The sequence below is a fragment of the Zeugodacus cucurbitae genome, chromosome 3, assembly GCF_028554725.1.
Source record: "Zeugodacus cucurbitae isolate PBARC_wt_2022May chromosome 3, idZeuCucr1.2, whole genome shotgun sequence".
NCBI lineage: Eukaryota > Metazoa > Arthropoda > Insecta > Diptera > Tephritidae > Zeugodacus > Zeugodacus cucurbitae.
The window spans coordinates 26,000,949-26,013,908 of record NC_071668.1 but is presented as its reverse complement, the minus strand read 5'-3'; the positions used below and the strand labels follow the sequence as shown (position 1 = coordinate 26,013,908).

The following is a 12,960-nucleotide window of genomic DNA, read 5'->3' as shown; positions in this document are numbered from 1 at the left end:
AGTGCAAATCTACTCAACATAAATTAGAAAGATAACAGTTTCCGCATAGCAGCACAGAGGCGCTTTATTTTTTTATTTTTTTAGAATTCAAAGGTAGTTAATATATTACTTATAGGTTGGGGTGTAGAATTTTTCTACTTCTCTTCTTCTTCTTGACTGGCGTAGACAAATTTTTCTAAGTATTAATTATTTCCTATCTGATAGTTATTGGAATCGGAATTCAAACCGATAAAAAATTCTATTAGACAACAAAAGTTCTGATATTATTGGTTTGATGTTCGAATCAGAATTGTATTGATTTGCGGTGTCAGCGAAATAAGAAAGAAACCAAGACACTCAAGACAGATTTGAAATATTGCCATTAAATTCAAATATGTACATTTCCCTTGAATATAAAACAATTTACAGTGATTATGTGAATAAAATTCAAAAAAAAAAATTCTTTTAATTTTGACCCATGAATAAATAGTGGCACAGCTGATTCGAATATTGGATTAGCTTATAATCAAAATGATGAAAATCCAATCAGTTCTGTGACACCATCGACAACCCGATTTGTTTTGTAATTCTGACAATTAAGAAAATCTGCCTGGATTTTACAACAACCCTGATTGAAAATTTTAAATTGTCCACACAAATTGCTCTCTATATTTACCCCGTTATATATTTTATAATATTTGCTTCCTTGGGGTTCAAAACTTCTATATATACGCTTTACGGAAAACCTAATTTAGGTAAGAATCGTCATTTCGTTATCATTTTCATAAATTTATTTCACAACTAACGTAAAAAAGTCATTGATAACTGCTAGGGGCCTGATTCATCGTCAAGTACATTCATGTATGTATGTATGTATCCATATCGTTTCATTTGCAATCGGGTAGCTTTTAATCAATAAATTTTGAAATCATAATAAGCTGTTGAATTTTGGAAATCATTTAGAAATGATTTATTTAAATATTTACTGGCTTAGCAACAACAGATTTAAATGGACCCACCATGAATTTTCATTTTAACAAATAACAGCCGGTTTCATTTGGCCAATTCAATTTTGTGTCGATAACAACTAATTGCCTAGGGAATATAAATTTGTAGTGTAATGTTAAATAATGGTATAAGTTCACGTAAGAACGATGAAGTATATACTCATTTTGTTGACAGTTAAATTTCCAAGTAAGTTCATTTATTTTAACTATATTCCACTTTCAAACACACAGATGGTCTATACCGTTCGAAGCTACTGAAAGTTACTGAATTCTACAGGCCTAATAATAACATTCTTAGTACAGTAGTTTTCCGAAATAACGAATATTCGTTTTAACGAAAACCGCTTACAGTTTTTCATTTTTTAACAAATAATTAATAAAACAATTTCTTAAACTGCAATTTACGGATATTTAACTAATTTTTATTGAAAAACAGTGGTATGTTTTGAGAGAGTACTCGAATTAACAAAAACTTAATTCTTTATTTACTGAATGATATTATAACCTCATAAGAGAGTACGGGTTTTCTTTAAATATAATCCAAGAGCAATAATTGTCAGTAGTAAACTGTCAAAATCGATTTTTTTGAAAACACGCGCTATTGTGACGTCAGTGCTAACAGCTGATTGCGTCAAATGCACTGACAACCATCTATAGGAATCACAAAGTTCGTATACTATTAGCTATGACTGTATGATATGCACTTTTGTCCGATGCTTTGTTATTGAAGTGGCTAAAATAATGATAAAAGAATACAATGTGTTGACGAATGGTTCTTCGTTCTGCGAAATATGCGTCACGCTAACGAAGACATTGTATTGGTGAACTGTCAAACAAAACTTTCGCTTTCCATATGCTTTTGAGAACTAACTGATAGTATGACGTAATCAACACAAATAGTACTCAAAGATAGTAAGTGACGAAAAAGTATATGCTTTAAAGAAATGCACTGTGAAACGGTTAGCTTAAGAAATGTCATTTGATTGAATGAAATCCGAAAACTAAAGTAATATGCTTTTATTTTGGCATATCATTGCTGAAAATGTCAAACTCTGTTGAGTGCTTGAAGCTTTTGTTCAATCATTAATCGAATCATCTGCATACCTGCAGTTCAAGTCATAATTAGCCTTCTTCACGTATCGTAAATATCAAATTTAGAAAATCAAAAAGCCAATTTGGAAATGAGATATTGTTTTCGCTTGAAGTATATATGGTATAAATTTCACTTCTAGTATGATATGTAGAACTAAGATTACTATAAGAAACCTCATAACTGAAACGAACTGCCAAACTTGACTATCGAAGCCTTCCGAAGGTTTCTTCTGTTTAGACGTCACTAACTAATGCAATTTTCTGTCAAATGCACTTCAAAAGAGTAACGCTACTCTATTTCTAACGCTCTTCCTGCATTCTCTATACACAGAACAATTTCTCATCTCAGGAAGATCGTGATGAAAATGTTTTTCTAATAGAATTTCATTTGCAAATGTTATTTTAACTTGTTGTATGCATTGTTTTGCATTCAAAGAAACAGTTATTACTCGAGTGTGTTATCGTTACAAGTGTGAAATGGCGAAAAAGTCTTGGTTCGTAACAAATTATTCGTAGCAAATATGAAATGTGTGAAAAACTAATTAGGTTTTCCGTAATTGGCGATTAGTGAAGCATACATTTGTCGTGCCTGGCGTGAGCACATACAAACACACTAATAATATAGAGTCACAAATAACTTGTAGACTGTAATGGGAATCATTTTCAATTATTTTGCCATGCCGTGGCAAGAGACCGGGTATAAATCTGCTCGAAAACATAACTTGGTTATTTATCACAATTTCACTGGCGCAATATTGTTGTAGAAATTTTTATTTTATTTTTTTTTTTATTTTTCAAATTATTAAACAACTGAGATAAAGAGAAGTACAAGCATTTGAAAATTGGTTATTGCATGCAACACATAATTTAGATTTTTTTTTTAAATTTTTTTTTCAAAAAGTGTACTCTTATTTGATTTATTTGCGTAGTTAATAAAGCTAAAATACATTGTAGTTAATTGAATTATTACAAATTATTAAAAAGTATTATTTTTTAATTACCAATTTTTTTTATTAAAAAAATTTCACTTTTTTATAAAAAAATATATTTTTTTTAATAAAAAACATGTCACAATGCTTATTGTATTGATTTAAAAAATAAATAAGAAATTAAAATATATTTTTATGAACCTTGAACCTTGATACTATTCAACCGCTATTTACCTATAGTAGTATATATTTATATACACTAAGCGCTAATATTATAATAACGAAAGCACAAATTTCCACGCTATTGCTTATCCTAAATGTTGCTATACAATTACTACATAAATTATTAAAAATTATTTAAATTGTGGTTCAATAAGAACTAATGGAGAGTGTCATTTTTAAAACCATTGCCATTTGCCTAAAACGCAAAGCCCGATTCCCTAGACGATAATACACGCAGTTAAATTGCCATTACAATTACGGTTAAATAAAATTACGGTTATATATTATGTATGTACATACTTTGAAAAAGAAAAATATGAATTGTATATAAATATAAGCGAACAGTCGAAGAGCTGCGCTATTTTTGCACGCATTCAAGCGCACAAAACAGTCGATTTTATCTTTTGTTTTGGCTTTAGAGGAAATTAAAAAATATTTATAAACATAATGTGGCTTGCATACAAAAACAAAAACACACATAATTTTTTCCTTAAATTAAATATTAAAACAATGAAAAATTTTGCACTTAAATATACAGAATTATTTTAAGAGTAACAGTTAAAACAACAAAGTGCGGTAGTACCGAAAAAAATCGCTACATTTACATTTACATATTTCCAGATGACTTTTACTGTTATGAGATTCTTCGTACAATACATGATTTCCAATGGCAAACAAAATATATGGTAATCTACAACTGTTGCATTGTGTCTTTTTAGGCTAAATAATAGGAAAGGAATTATTGAAAATGTGTCAGCACGTGGCCTTTATAACTGTATATAATTATTTTCATAGTGAAACTTAAAAAAAAAAACTTAAAGAGGTTAGGTCAGTCTAGGATTTTTTAAAAATTTATATTATTTTTGGTTTAAGCTACAATTTAGCATGCTAGAAGCATTACTAAGTGGTAGAATGGTGGAAAAAAATTATTAAAGCGTACGACAAACGAAGTAATTGCGAAGTTTGACGCAGTAGCCGCCATTTTGTCTCAATATATAAAAAATAACATATAATAATAAAGCTTTAAATAAAGAGTTTTTAAAGCTTTTTCTTTACTACCGACATAAATTGTTAAAGTTAGTTCTTTAGTTTTTTTAAGGCCACTAGACTAACCTAACCTAACTAAATGCAGTAGTGTCTGTTTATAACCCCACACAAAGATGTAAGTTAGGCGCTTATAGCTGCTGAAACATGAATTTTTTTATCGCCATCAGCAAGAAAAGCCAAATTTTTTACGCGCGTCTCTTAGACACTCTATGTTAAACACAAATTCCCCGTTAAGTTAGCATACCCAAAACCGTTAGTATTTCAATTTTGCAAGTCCTTCAGTATTTCAATATGGTACAATCGCTTTTGTTTGCTCACCTCACTACTCTTCGACATACATGTGGGCCTTCTTCAATTCACGCTCCCTGAAACGCGCTATCAGGCATTGCAATATCCAACGGTGTATGTATTTTTTGAGTACACGATTACCATGGTGGGGCCTAAAATGTACTCGTTTCAACACATATTTCTCACGCAAACTATTGTATAATACCTGTCGTTTGAGCCGCTTGTAATCGTGCGAGACGATTTCTTCGTGATGTATGGCGGGGAAATCGAATTGTGTATTGAGTAAGTCATAGTTTGTGAGCCTCAACTCATCCTCAACGTACTCTACTGTGTGTGGGGGTGTAATGTAAGGGGTTAATGGTATTGTTGTTGGGGAATTAGCTACGTCATCGTGTGTGTGCACAAATGGCCCAAGAAAATCGGTTTGCATATTATCATCAGTCACTATCACCTCTGCTTGTGGACTTTCTAAGCCCAACAACATATCCTCTGCAGGCATTTCAGCATTTACAGTTCTCTCAATATCTTCTATACTCTCGTCGACTTGCATGGGCATATCGGGCGCATGCGCATGCGCCACAACGCTGAGCACATTTTCATTCATATCACATTGTAAAACATATAAATCACTATCGTTAACTAAAATTTCTTCTAAATTAATTAGTACTACATCTTGAGCTTCTCTCTCCTCAGCATCGCCATCTTCGGGATCGGATGGGACACCGGCTTGTCGATACATTTCGGCTAAAGCTTCTTCAACGCTCAATTCACGCTCTAGTGTTTCGGGCGAGTTTTGGTTTGTGTTGTTGCTGTTGTTGTTGTCGGCGCTAATTTCAAAGGAACTACTTAAGGCATTTTTACAAAGGTCACTTAGCTTTGGTATTTTACTATTTAACGCATCCTCAGTTCGATTACTTAATGTATGATCTTCATTGGAAGTTACTTTCTCCAAATAGTCTATTGATATTTTCTTTAAACTCGGCACCCCGCTGCCATCATCATCCACATTTATTGCGGCGCAAAACAAAGTTTCATTCTGCGTTTGGTTTTCCTCCACTGCCAGCTCATGCGCCAAACCTTCGACATCGCACGTCTTATCACGACGCTCTACGCACTCTTCCAACACCTCTGTATCCACACAGTCACGCTCTGCCATAGGCATTGTCACGTTTGATACACCGTTACTTGCATTGCTGTCTTCGTTTTGCACTTGTTTATTATCTTCCGCATTATCATTTGCTGTATCGGCGTGTTGCTCTTTCAAAACGCTTGTTTTTCTGTCGACACATATTTCTTCATCTTCGAATGAATCGTCTTTAACTTCTCCAAGGTTTGCTCTTATCTCTTCATGTCCATCACTATCGCTTTCTAATATTTTTTTCAAGGTTTTAATATCATTTTCCGTTATTGTTTTCGAGGAATTGATATATACTCCATCGCTACTGTTATCGCCAATATAGGTCGCTGCCGCAGTCTTTTCGTCGTTTTCAAACTCATTAGCCTGATGTTGTGAGAGTTCTCTTTCCAACTCCTTCATCTCATTGAAATCGCTTTGCACCGTTGATATGCTACTTTGAGTATTCTCGTCAGAGGATGAACTGGAGCTAGACGACGAGGATGTGCTTGATCTGCGACCAGACGACGATGAGGATGAATCGGAACTGCTCGATGAGTTACTGTCCGTAGAATTTTCGTCAAAATCCCCAGTCTTGTCGAAGTAATTTTTCGACGTTGCGGTGAAATATTCTGCACTCCTTCTCGCTCCAAACATATCAAGACTATTTTCCAAATCCGATAAATCTACATCTCCACTGAAACACTGCGGTTGCTCAGTTGCTTGCTCTTTTAAGTCAAAAGCTTTTAACATTGTTATGTCAGTGCCATTACTGATTTCGCTCTTCATGTGTACCGGTGAAGTCGAATGGAGCTCCTTAAACGGACTTTCAGCAACTTCCGCTGCCATAACGGATGAATGACTATCATCATTTCTAGTTGAATATGCAGCATCCCTAGATGCGCCTTCGAGTACTGCACTATTGCATGCTTCTGAGAATTCAGTAAGCCGCGTATCATCATGAGTTCTTGAGAATACAAATTCATTTAGTTCTGTTTTTGGATTTTGTATAGAATCCTCCTCAACTGTTGTAGGCCACGTCAGATCGATTGCTTCAAGCTCTTCCTCTTCCACTTTCTCGTCAGATAAATCACTCGCCGCCGTTTGTTTTTGGGTAATTTGTACATCATCAGTGAGCTGATTCACAAGATCTTCCGTTGGGTTTTCTTCATTTACAACTTCTTTGGTTAAAGGAACCAGGTTCTCTAAATCAGTAGCCCTATATTCAACACTTTCATTGTCATTAAATTGACTCTCCAAAATATCCATCAAATTTACGCTTGTATTTAGTTCGGAAAGAGTTTCGGGAATATCGGTTGATAAAGATTTCATCGTTTCAGTTTCATCATCAGCTGATATATCAGCGTCATATGCTTCAGCTTCAATAACTTTATTGTCCACTCTATCACCATCATCATGTTTATCATCAGTCACTTGTTCTGTACTAGCCTCAACACCATCATCCCTTGGTTCCGTAGTGTAGTCAGCTCTCTCGACTTCTTCAGAGTCACCAGTTTCAATATTATTGAACTCATTTTTCGAATCCTTTACATCCAAAGAAGTAGGTAATGTCATATCTACCTCAGTATGATTCTTCGAATCGACACTGTTTTGCGTAGCCTCAATGGACTCGAAGCTCAATTCAGTTATTTGAGGTTGCTCAGCTGGCTGTTTTGCAGATTCTATCTCAACAATTTCCGAAGTTTCATTTGAATGTTCTTTTTGCATGTTCTCTTCAAAAGCGTTGCTCATGTTGACATCAATATTATTTTCTGCAGTTAATATTTTCAAGGTAACTGGAGATGATATCTCATTGTAGATCTGGTTATCAATATTGTCTGTCGTTTGGAGAGATACATCATCATTTTGCTCTTTCTCCAATACGTCATTTAAGCTAACACTTTTGATTTCTTCATTTGTATTAATATCTGTGCTCGAAATTATTTCTTTTTCTGTCTTCGCACCCTTTAAGAGTTTGTTTCGGAACGCTTCAGAGTTTATGAAGGCTACACTCAGGCATTTCAGTGTTTTCGGATTGAAATATTGTTCGAATTCGTTTTCGTCCACATTCGAATATTGCGTAATACTTAAGCGGGCGGTTAATGGTAAGATTTTCTCTGACATTTCGACCATTTCTTCCTTTAACAATGCGGTAATGTCCAATCGTTTGCTAATCTTAACCCAGTAACGACGTAATGCGCGTAAACTACGTTGATAGTAGGATGTAGCTTTGTTTTTCCGTCTATGTATATATTTCAAGCGAATGTTATCAAGGCGTTCATTAGACTTTCTTTTTCCGCAACGTTTAACGGACGTCTCGGTAATATTTGTTTCCTTGTTTTGTTCCGGTTCGAGCAATTCATGCGATTGTTTCAGCATCTTAGTCACATTTTTGCCTTTGCTCGTTTCTGAAGATTTTCGTTTTCGCTTATAGAACTTGGAAAAACTTTTGATTTTCTGTGCTATCTCCATATCGTTTACGACACTTTGTTTGACCGTTGTGTTACTTATCACAATTGGTGACACTTCCGGGTCTAATTTGGCAATATCGGTATTGATTTCGGATTGAGCTGATTTATCGTTCACACCTAAAGCAAAATTGTTCTCGTTGTTACCACTAACTTTGTAATCAAACTCACTTCCGATTTTATTAATAAAGGTTTCGTATTCCTTCTCAAATGTGGAACCATTGGAACTAGTGGTATTTTCACATTCCATACTTCTATCGTAGGCGCTCTCGGTCTTTGTTTGGACGGTTGATAAGGCATTATCTGTTCTATGTTCTGCGAAAAGAAAGTCTTTTTCTATATTCTCCGGTATTATTGGTATAGCAGCAGTATGTACAGTTTTAATATTCTCAATGGTTTCAAGATTTTCGGATTCGACCGTTGCATTGGGCGAAACCACACCGAGCGCTTCGGTGGCCGCTTTCATTATAACACTACCGTTGCGTATGGGCATCGTGTCAGCACTCAATTTTGGTATCTTCACCTTCTTTGTTTTCAGTTCATCGAGTTCTTTCTCTACATCGAAACAATCATAGCCTGCATTCCTGACGCTTGATTTAGCGGCAACATTGGTCGTGTTTGTCTTTGGTATGCTTGTTATATTTGGTGTAACGCCGGCAGGCTTCTCGATATCAATTACGATGTCAGGTAAATTTATATTTGCACACTGATTTTCCTCCATATTAATGGTGCTAACAGACCCGTGCCTGGCTTGTGCTTTCGGTTGCGAGTTATACGCTTCCTTTAAGTGCCAGTTATTTACTACCAACGGCAGAGGTCCGTAGGACGCTGGTGTATTTGCTTCGTTGGCGAGTTCTTGCAAGCTCGACATTTTATTTATTACTTCAGCACTCTTAGTATTGTGCTCTGTATGCATGACTTGTTCAATCGCTTGTGGTGCGTGCTCTACAAATTGTAGATCATCGGTACCACCGTAATCCTCTTCATCCTCATTCCAAGTGCTAAGGAAATCCCGTAAGCTGGAGTATGTTTTAGTAGTGGGTGTCGTTGGTGTTGTGGGCGTCGAGTCGCTAGGCTTCACGGTACCCTCACGCATTGTTGTTTTATGATACATAGCTGCTGCGTTTGTACGCAATTCACCGGTCATACTATAGCTGTTATCGTATTGGCTCTGGCTCATATTAGTAGCCATGTGCTCGTCTAAGTTGGTGAGCGTTGGCTCCGCAATGAAACTGTCATCATTTGGCGTTACGGCAGGTTTTCGGTAGTCGATTAGCGAATTCTTCGTAGAGTTCGTCGATTGTGTGTATGTAGGTGGCAGATTGGGTAGATGATCAACTCTTTGGACCAAGCTTTCACGTCGTTCTCCAACTAACGCTGTTGGTTGTATAGGTCCCAGATAGTTGTCGTAGCTGCTGTGCATATTGAGATCATTGTAATAAACAGACGCAATGTCACTGTGTGAACCCGGCGTTATGTTGCGATTGAGCGGCGGATGTCCAACAGTAGGTCCCGTAGCGTTCGCATATTGCGGACTAGGCGCCATACCGGCCGGATGGGAATGATAATTCATATTCGACGCTTCATAGGCGGGCATTGTAGCATAGACATCATTTGTATTCAACTTAGATTTGCTGATAGGGCCATAATCCAACAGGTTATACTTTACAACCGAGCTGTTATTGCTGCCGACTGCGGTACCGGTAGCGCCGTACGGTGACGTTTGGCCGTGTGGATTATATCCGTTCGACGGCAGGTGAAGATGATTTGTCGTACGTGGGTTGTAGCAGTTTTGTTGTTGAAATGGTTGTGAGCAACAATTTTGGCGCGCAGCGGCTGTGGCTGCCGTAGGTGTATAAGGATGATGATATGCGAGGGAGGGATGTGCAGACGGGGCCAATGTGTTTGGCACGCCGCTCGTCGGTAATGGTGCATGGTGTGGATAAGGATGTGACAAACGTTCGGCTAGTGCGGGTGGTACATGGTGTGCTGAGGCGTGCGGCGAATTCGACCAGGCGCTACGCCCAGTCGCATTCGACGTCATATACTGTTGGTGTGGATTATAATATGCATTGTACTTATCATATTTGTTGTTATACTTCTCAGTAGTATAGTATATATCACGATTGGTGGCGGCGGCTGTGGCGTTACTTGGTACATAACTGGCATTCGTCGGCGGTATGGCGGCAGTCGGTATGCCGTTGTGCGGCGGCGGTAGCGAACGACAATTACCGTTGTTATATTCCATGCTCCAGTGCCAAGACGATGCGGCCGATGACTTGCGGTAGGCGTCGTTGGGCATTTCAGCAGCATATTGCGGTGGGACTGTGGTGGTGGCAGGCGACGCGGTGGCATACGGTACCGCGCTGTACGGCATTGCTGAGAGGTTGGCGGGTGGTGTGGTTGTATAATACGATGACTGTGCTACGGTGGTCACTGCGGTATATAAATATTTATCATACTTATCGATATAAATGCTGCTGTTGTTATTATTGCTATTGCTGTTATTTGACGCACTGCCGATAGGTAAGCCCACAGGCATAGCTGCATTGCCGTAATGCATGCCCAGACGTTGTTGTGGCAAGCGTGCATTCGGCATTGCGTTGTAGGCTTTCACCTGCGTCCCAGCCGCACCATATGGTACGTCATGCAAAGGTTTTCCTGCGTGATGCTGTGGAAAATTTTGCGTATAATTCATGGTGTTGCTAATATCTAATGGTTGATTTCCGTAATTCATATAATCGCCGAGTGTTGGCAATTTGGGCGCCGTGGACATTCTATATTTGATCGGCTCGCCATAAGTGCTCGAACTGCCCGTTTGCGCTGAATGCGCATAGAAAGGCGTTGCGGCGGCTTGTGGTTTAGCGGGCGTGTTCGACTCACCACCAATACGTTTCGAAGTGTGCAACGGCGTTTCGCTATTGCTGTTATTGTAAATTTTGTTGTTGTTGTTGTTGGCAGTATTACTAGCCATCTGCGTGTGCTGCTTACTTGGCTTTTCCAAGGTTGTGTAATACGTTGTAGTATGCCGCATGCCCAATAAATTCCGTTCACCACCACCAGCACCACTAACGGACTGCTGATAGCCTTCGCCACCACTTAAGTAAGCGTACGCATCGTAGGCGTTATCATATTGCGAGGATGTTGGCAACTGCTCGGGTAATTGATATGAATGCGTTTGGTGTTGGTATTGCGGATGTGGCGGATGATGAAGTTGGGGTTGATGCTGCTGGTGCTGATGCTGTTGTTGTTGCTGTTGCTGTTGCTGAAAAGTCTCATTGTAGTACGGCGTTACGGCTGCTATCGTGGCCACAGGTGTCGGCTCGACCAAGCCTACAGGTGTGCTGGAATGCGAGTCCGAATATTGACTGTGACTGCTGCTGCTGCCGGCCGAGGCAGGATTAGTGGGGGTGGTGGCGCTCGCATAACCACTGCTATTGCTGCTGCTGCTGCTGCTGCCGCAACTCATATTGGTGTTGCTGTTGGTGGCGGCTGCGCCCAGCGGCATGGCGATTATAGATTCAACAGTTGTAGCATCCATGTGGAGCGTATGTTATTGTAGTCTACGGCCTTGTGTTCACGTAAAGACCAACTTCCGGAAAATGTTGTTGTAACTGTAAATAAAAATGTATGCGGCTTTCAGTGTGTGTTATTGAATTTGGCTGTGGAAATTGCTAAAATTATTAAAATCTACTTAAATTAGAAGTAATTGCGTTTATGCAGCGCGTATATGCGTAGAAGGCACTCACGTCTAATAAACCTTAAAAATATCAATTAGATTTAAGTACACATTTATAGATGGTGATTCTTTTTTTTTTCATCGAAAACTGCGCTTGTTATTTGGTTGTGTTCTCTTTGGGTTTTCCAACGCAAATGTGCGTCCACTTTCATGGTGAACCTTAAATAAATATTGGAAAATACAAAAACGAAATGAAAAGTGCCGTGCGCGGAATTGGGGCTTTTATAGTTACCTACCAATGACCCAGCCATATATGTGTACGTGTGTATGTGTGTAGATAATCTACCGTCATTTACTAAAATGTTCATTAAATATTAACGATTAACTGTCATTTTTGTTGGTCAACTTTGCGGCGGACCAGCCCACAATGCGAGTACGCTGAAGAGGAGTGCGTACGTATGTCTGTCTATCAATATATAATAATGTGATACAAATGTATATACAGGCTTATATATATACATATTCACATATATTTAAACATTTTTATCTACCCATATGTTTGTATGTATATAAGCGTGTTAAGTGCATTTTATGCAGGTGTTCAACAGCGTTATGGTTTCTATTGGCTTCTAGCAGCACATAACCTCGCATGCTTTTTGAAGCCACTACTGTGGGCCACCAAGTCACTTTCTGCGCCTTTTGTTGTGGCAACCACGTGCTTCAAAACAAACCCTTTATTGTTAGCTGGAAAATAGCGATTTCTAACATTGACCAACAAAACTTATCAAAGCACTACAGTGACGTTGGTTATTAGAATCTCACGTTTGCTACTCAGTTGGTTTAGCCTTCAAAGCGCATAACTCAAAATTAGTGAAGTTACCTTTTTTAAAGAGTTAAATATATAAATATTGCGTTATGATCAAGATCGCTACGTTACTGTGTATGGGAATCGCTACCGCTCAATGATAACCGAATATTTTGGCTCGAATTTGATAACAGCGCCACAATTGGTCGCCTTGGTCGTGGTCTATGCCAACAAGCCAGCGACGATTGATGAACTTCGTACGAATATCGAACGTGAAAATGCAGAAGTATCAGTCGATTTTTGCTTAAAAACCGTCGAAAATTGAGTTCA

The 12,960-nt window shown here is 38.1% G+C and overlaps 1 protein-coding gene across 3 annotated transcripts in view; it reads right to left on the bottom strand.

Moving 5' to 3' along the window:
• The window catches only part of LOC105214746 (serine-rich adhesin for platelets), a 41,833-nt gene that overhangs the window by 1,248 nt on the left and 27,625 nt on the right, over positions 1-12,960 (bottom strand). The window contains exons 2-4 of one of the 3 annotated variants that reach the window (XR_003752514.2): positions 4,770-11,760; positions 4,595-4,716; positions 3,872-3,949 (exon numbers count right to left, since the gene is read on the bottom strand). Coding sequence is in view for 1 of the 3 variants with exons in the window: in XM_011188340.3 (XP_011186642.1) it covers positions 4,702-4,716; positions 4,770-11,687 (6,933 nt within the window). In the remaining 2 variants the exon portion in view is untranslated. Of the gene's footprint in view, positions 1-3,871; positions 4,717-4,769; positions 11,761-12,960 lie in introns of those variants that run through there. The other 2 variants (XR_003752516.2, XM_011188340.3) reach the window with 2 other exon arrangements.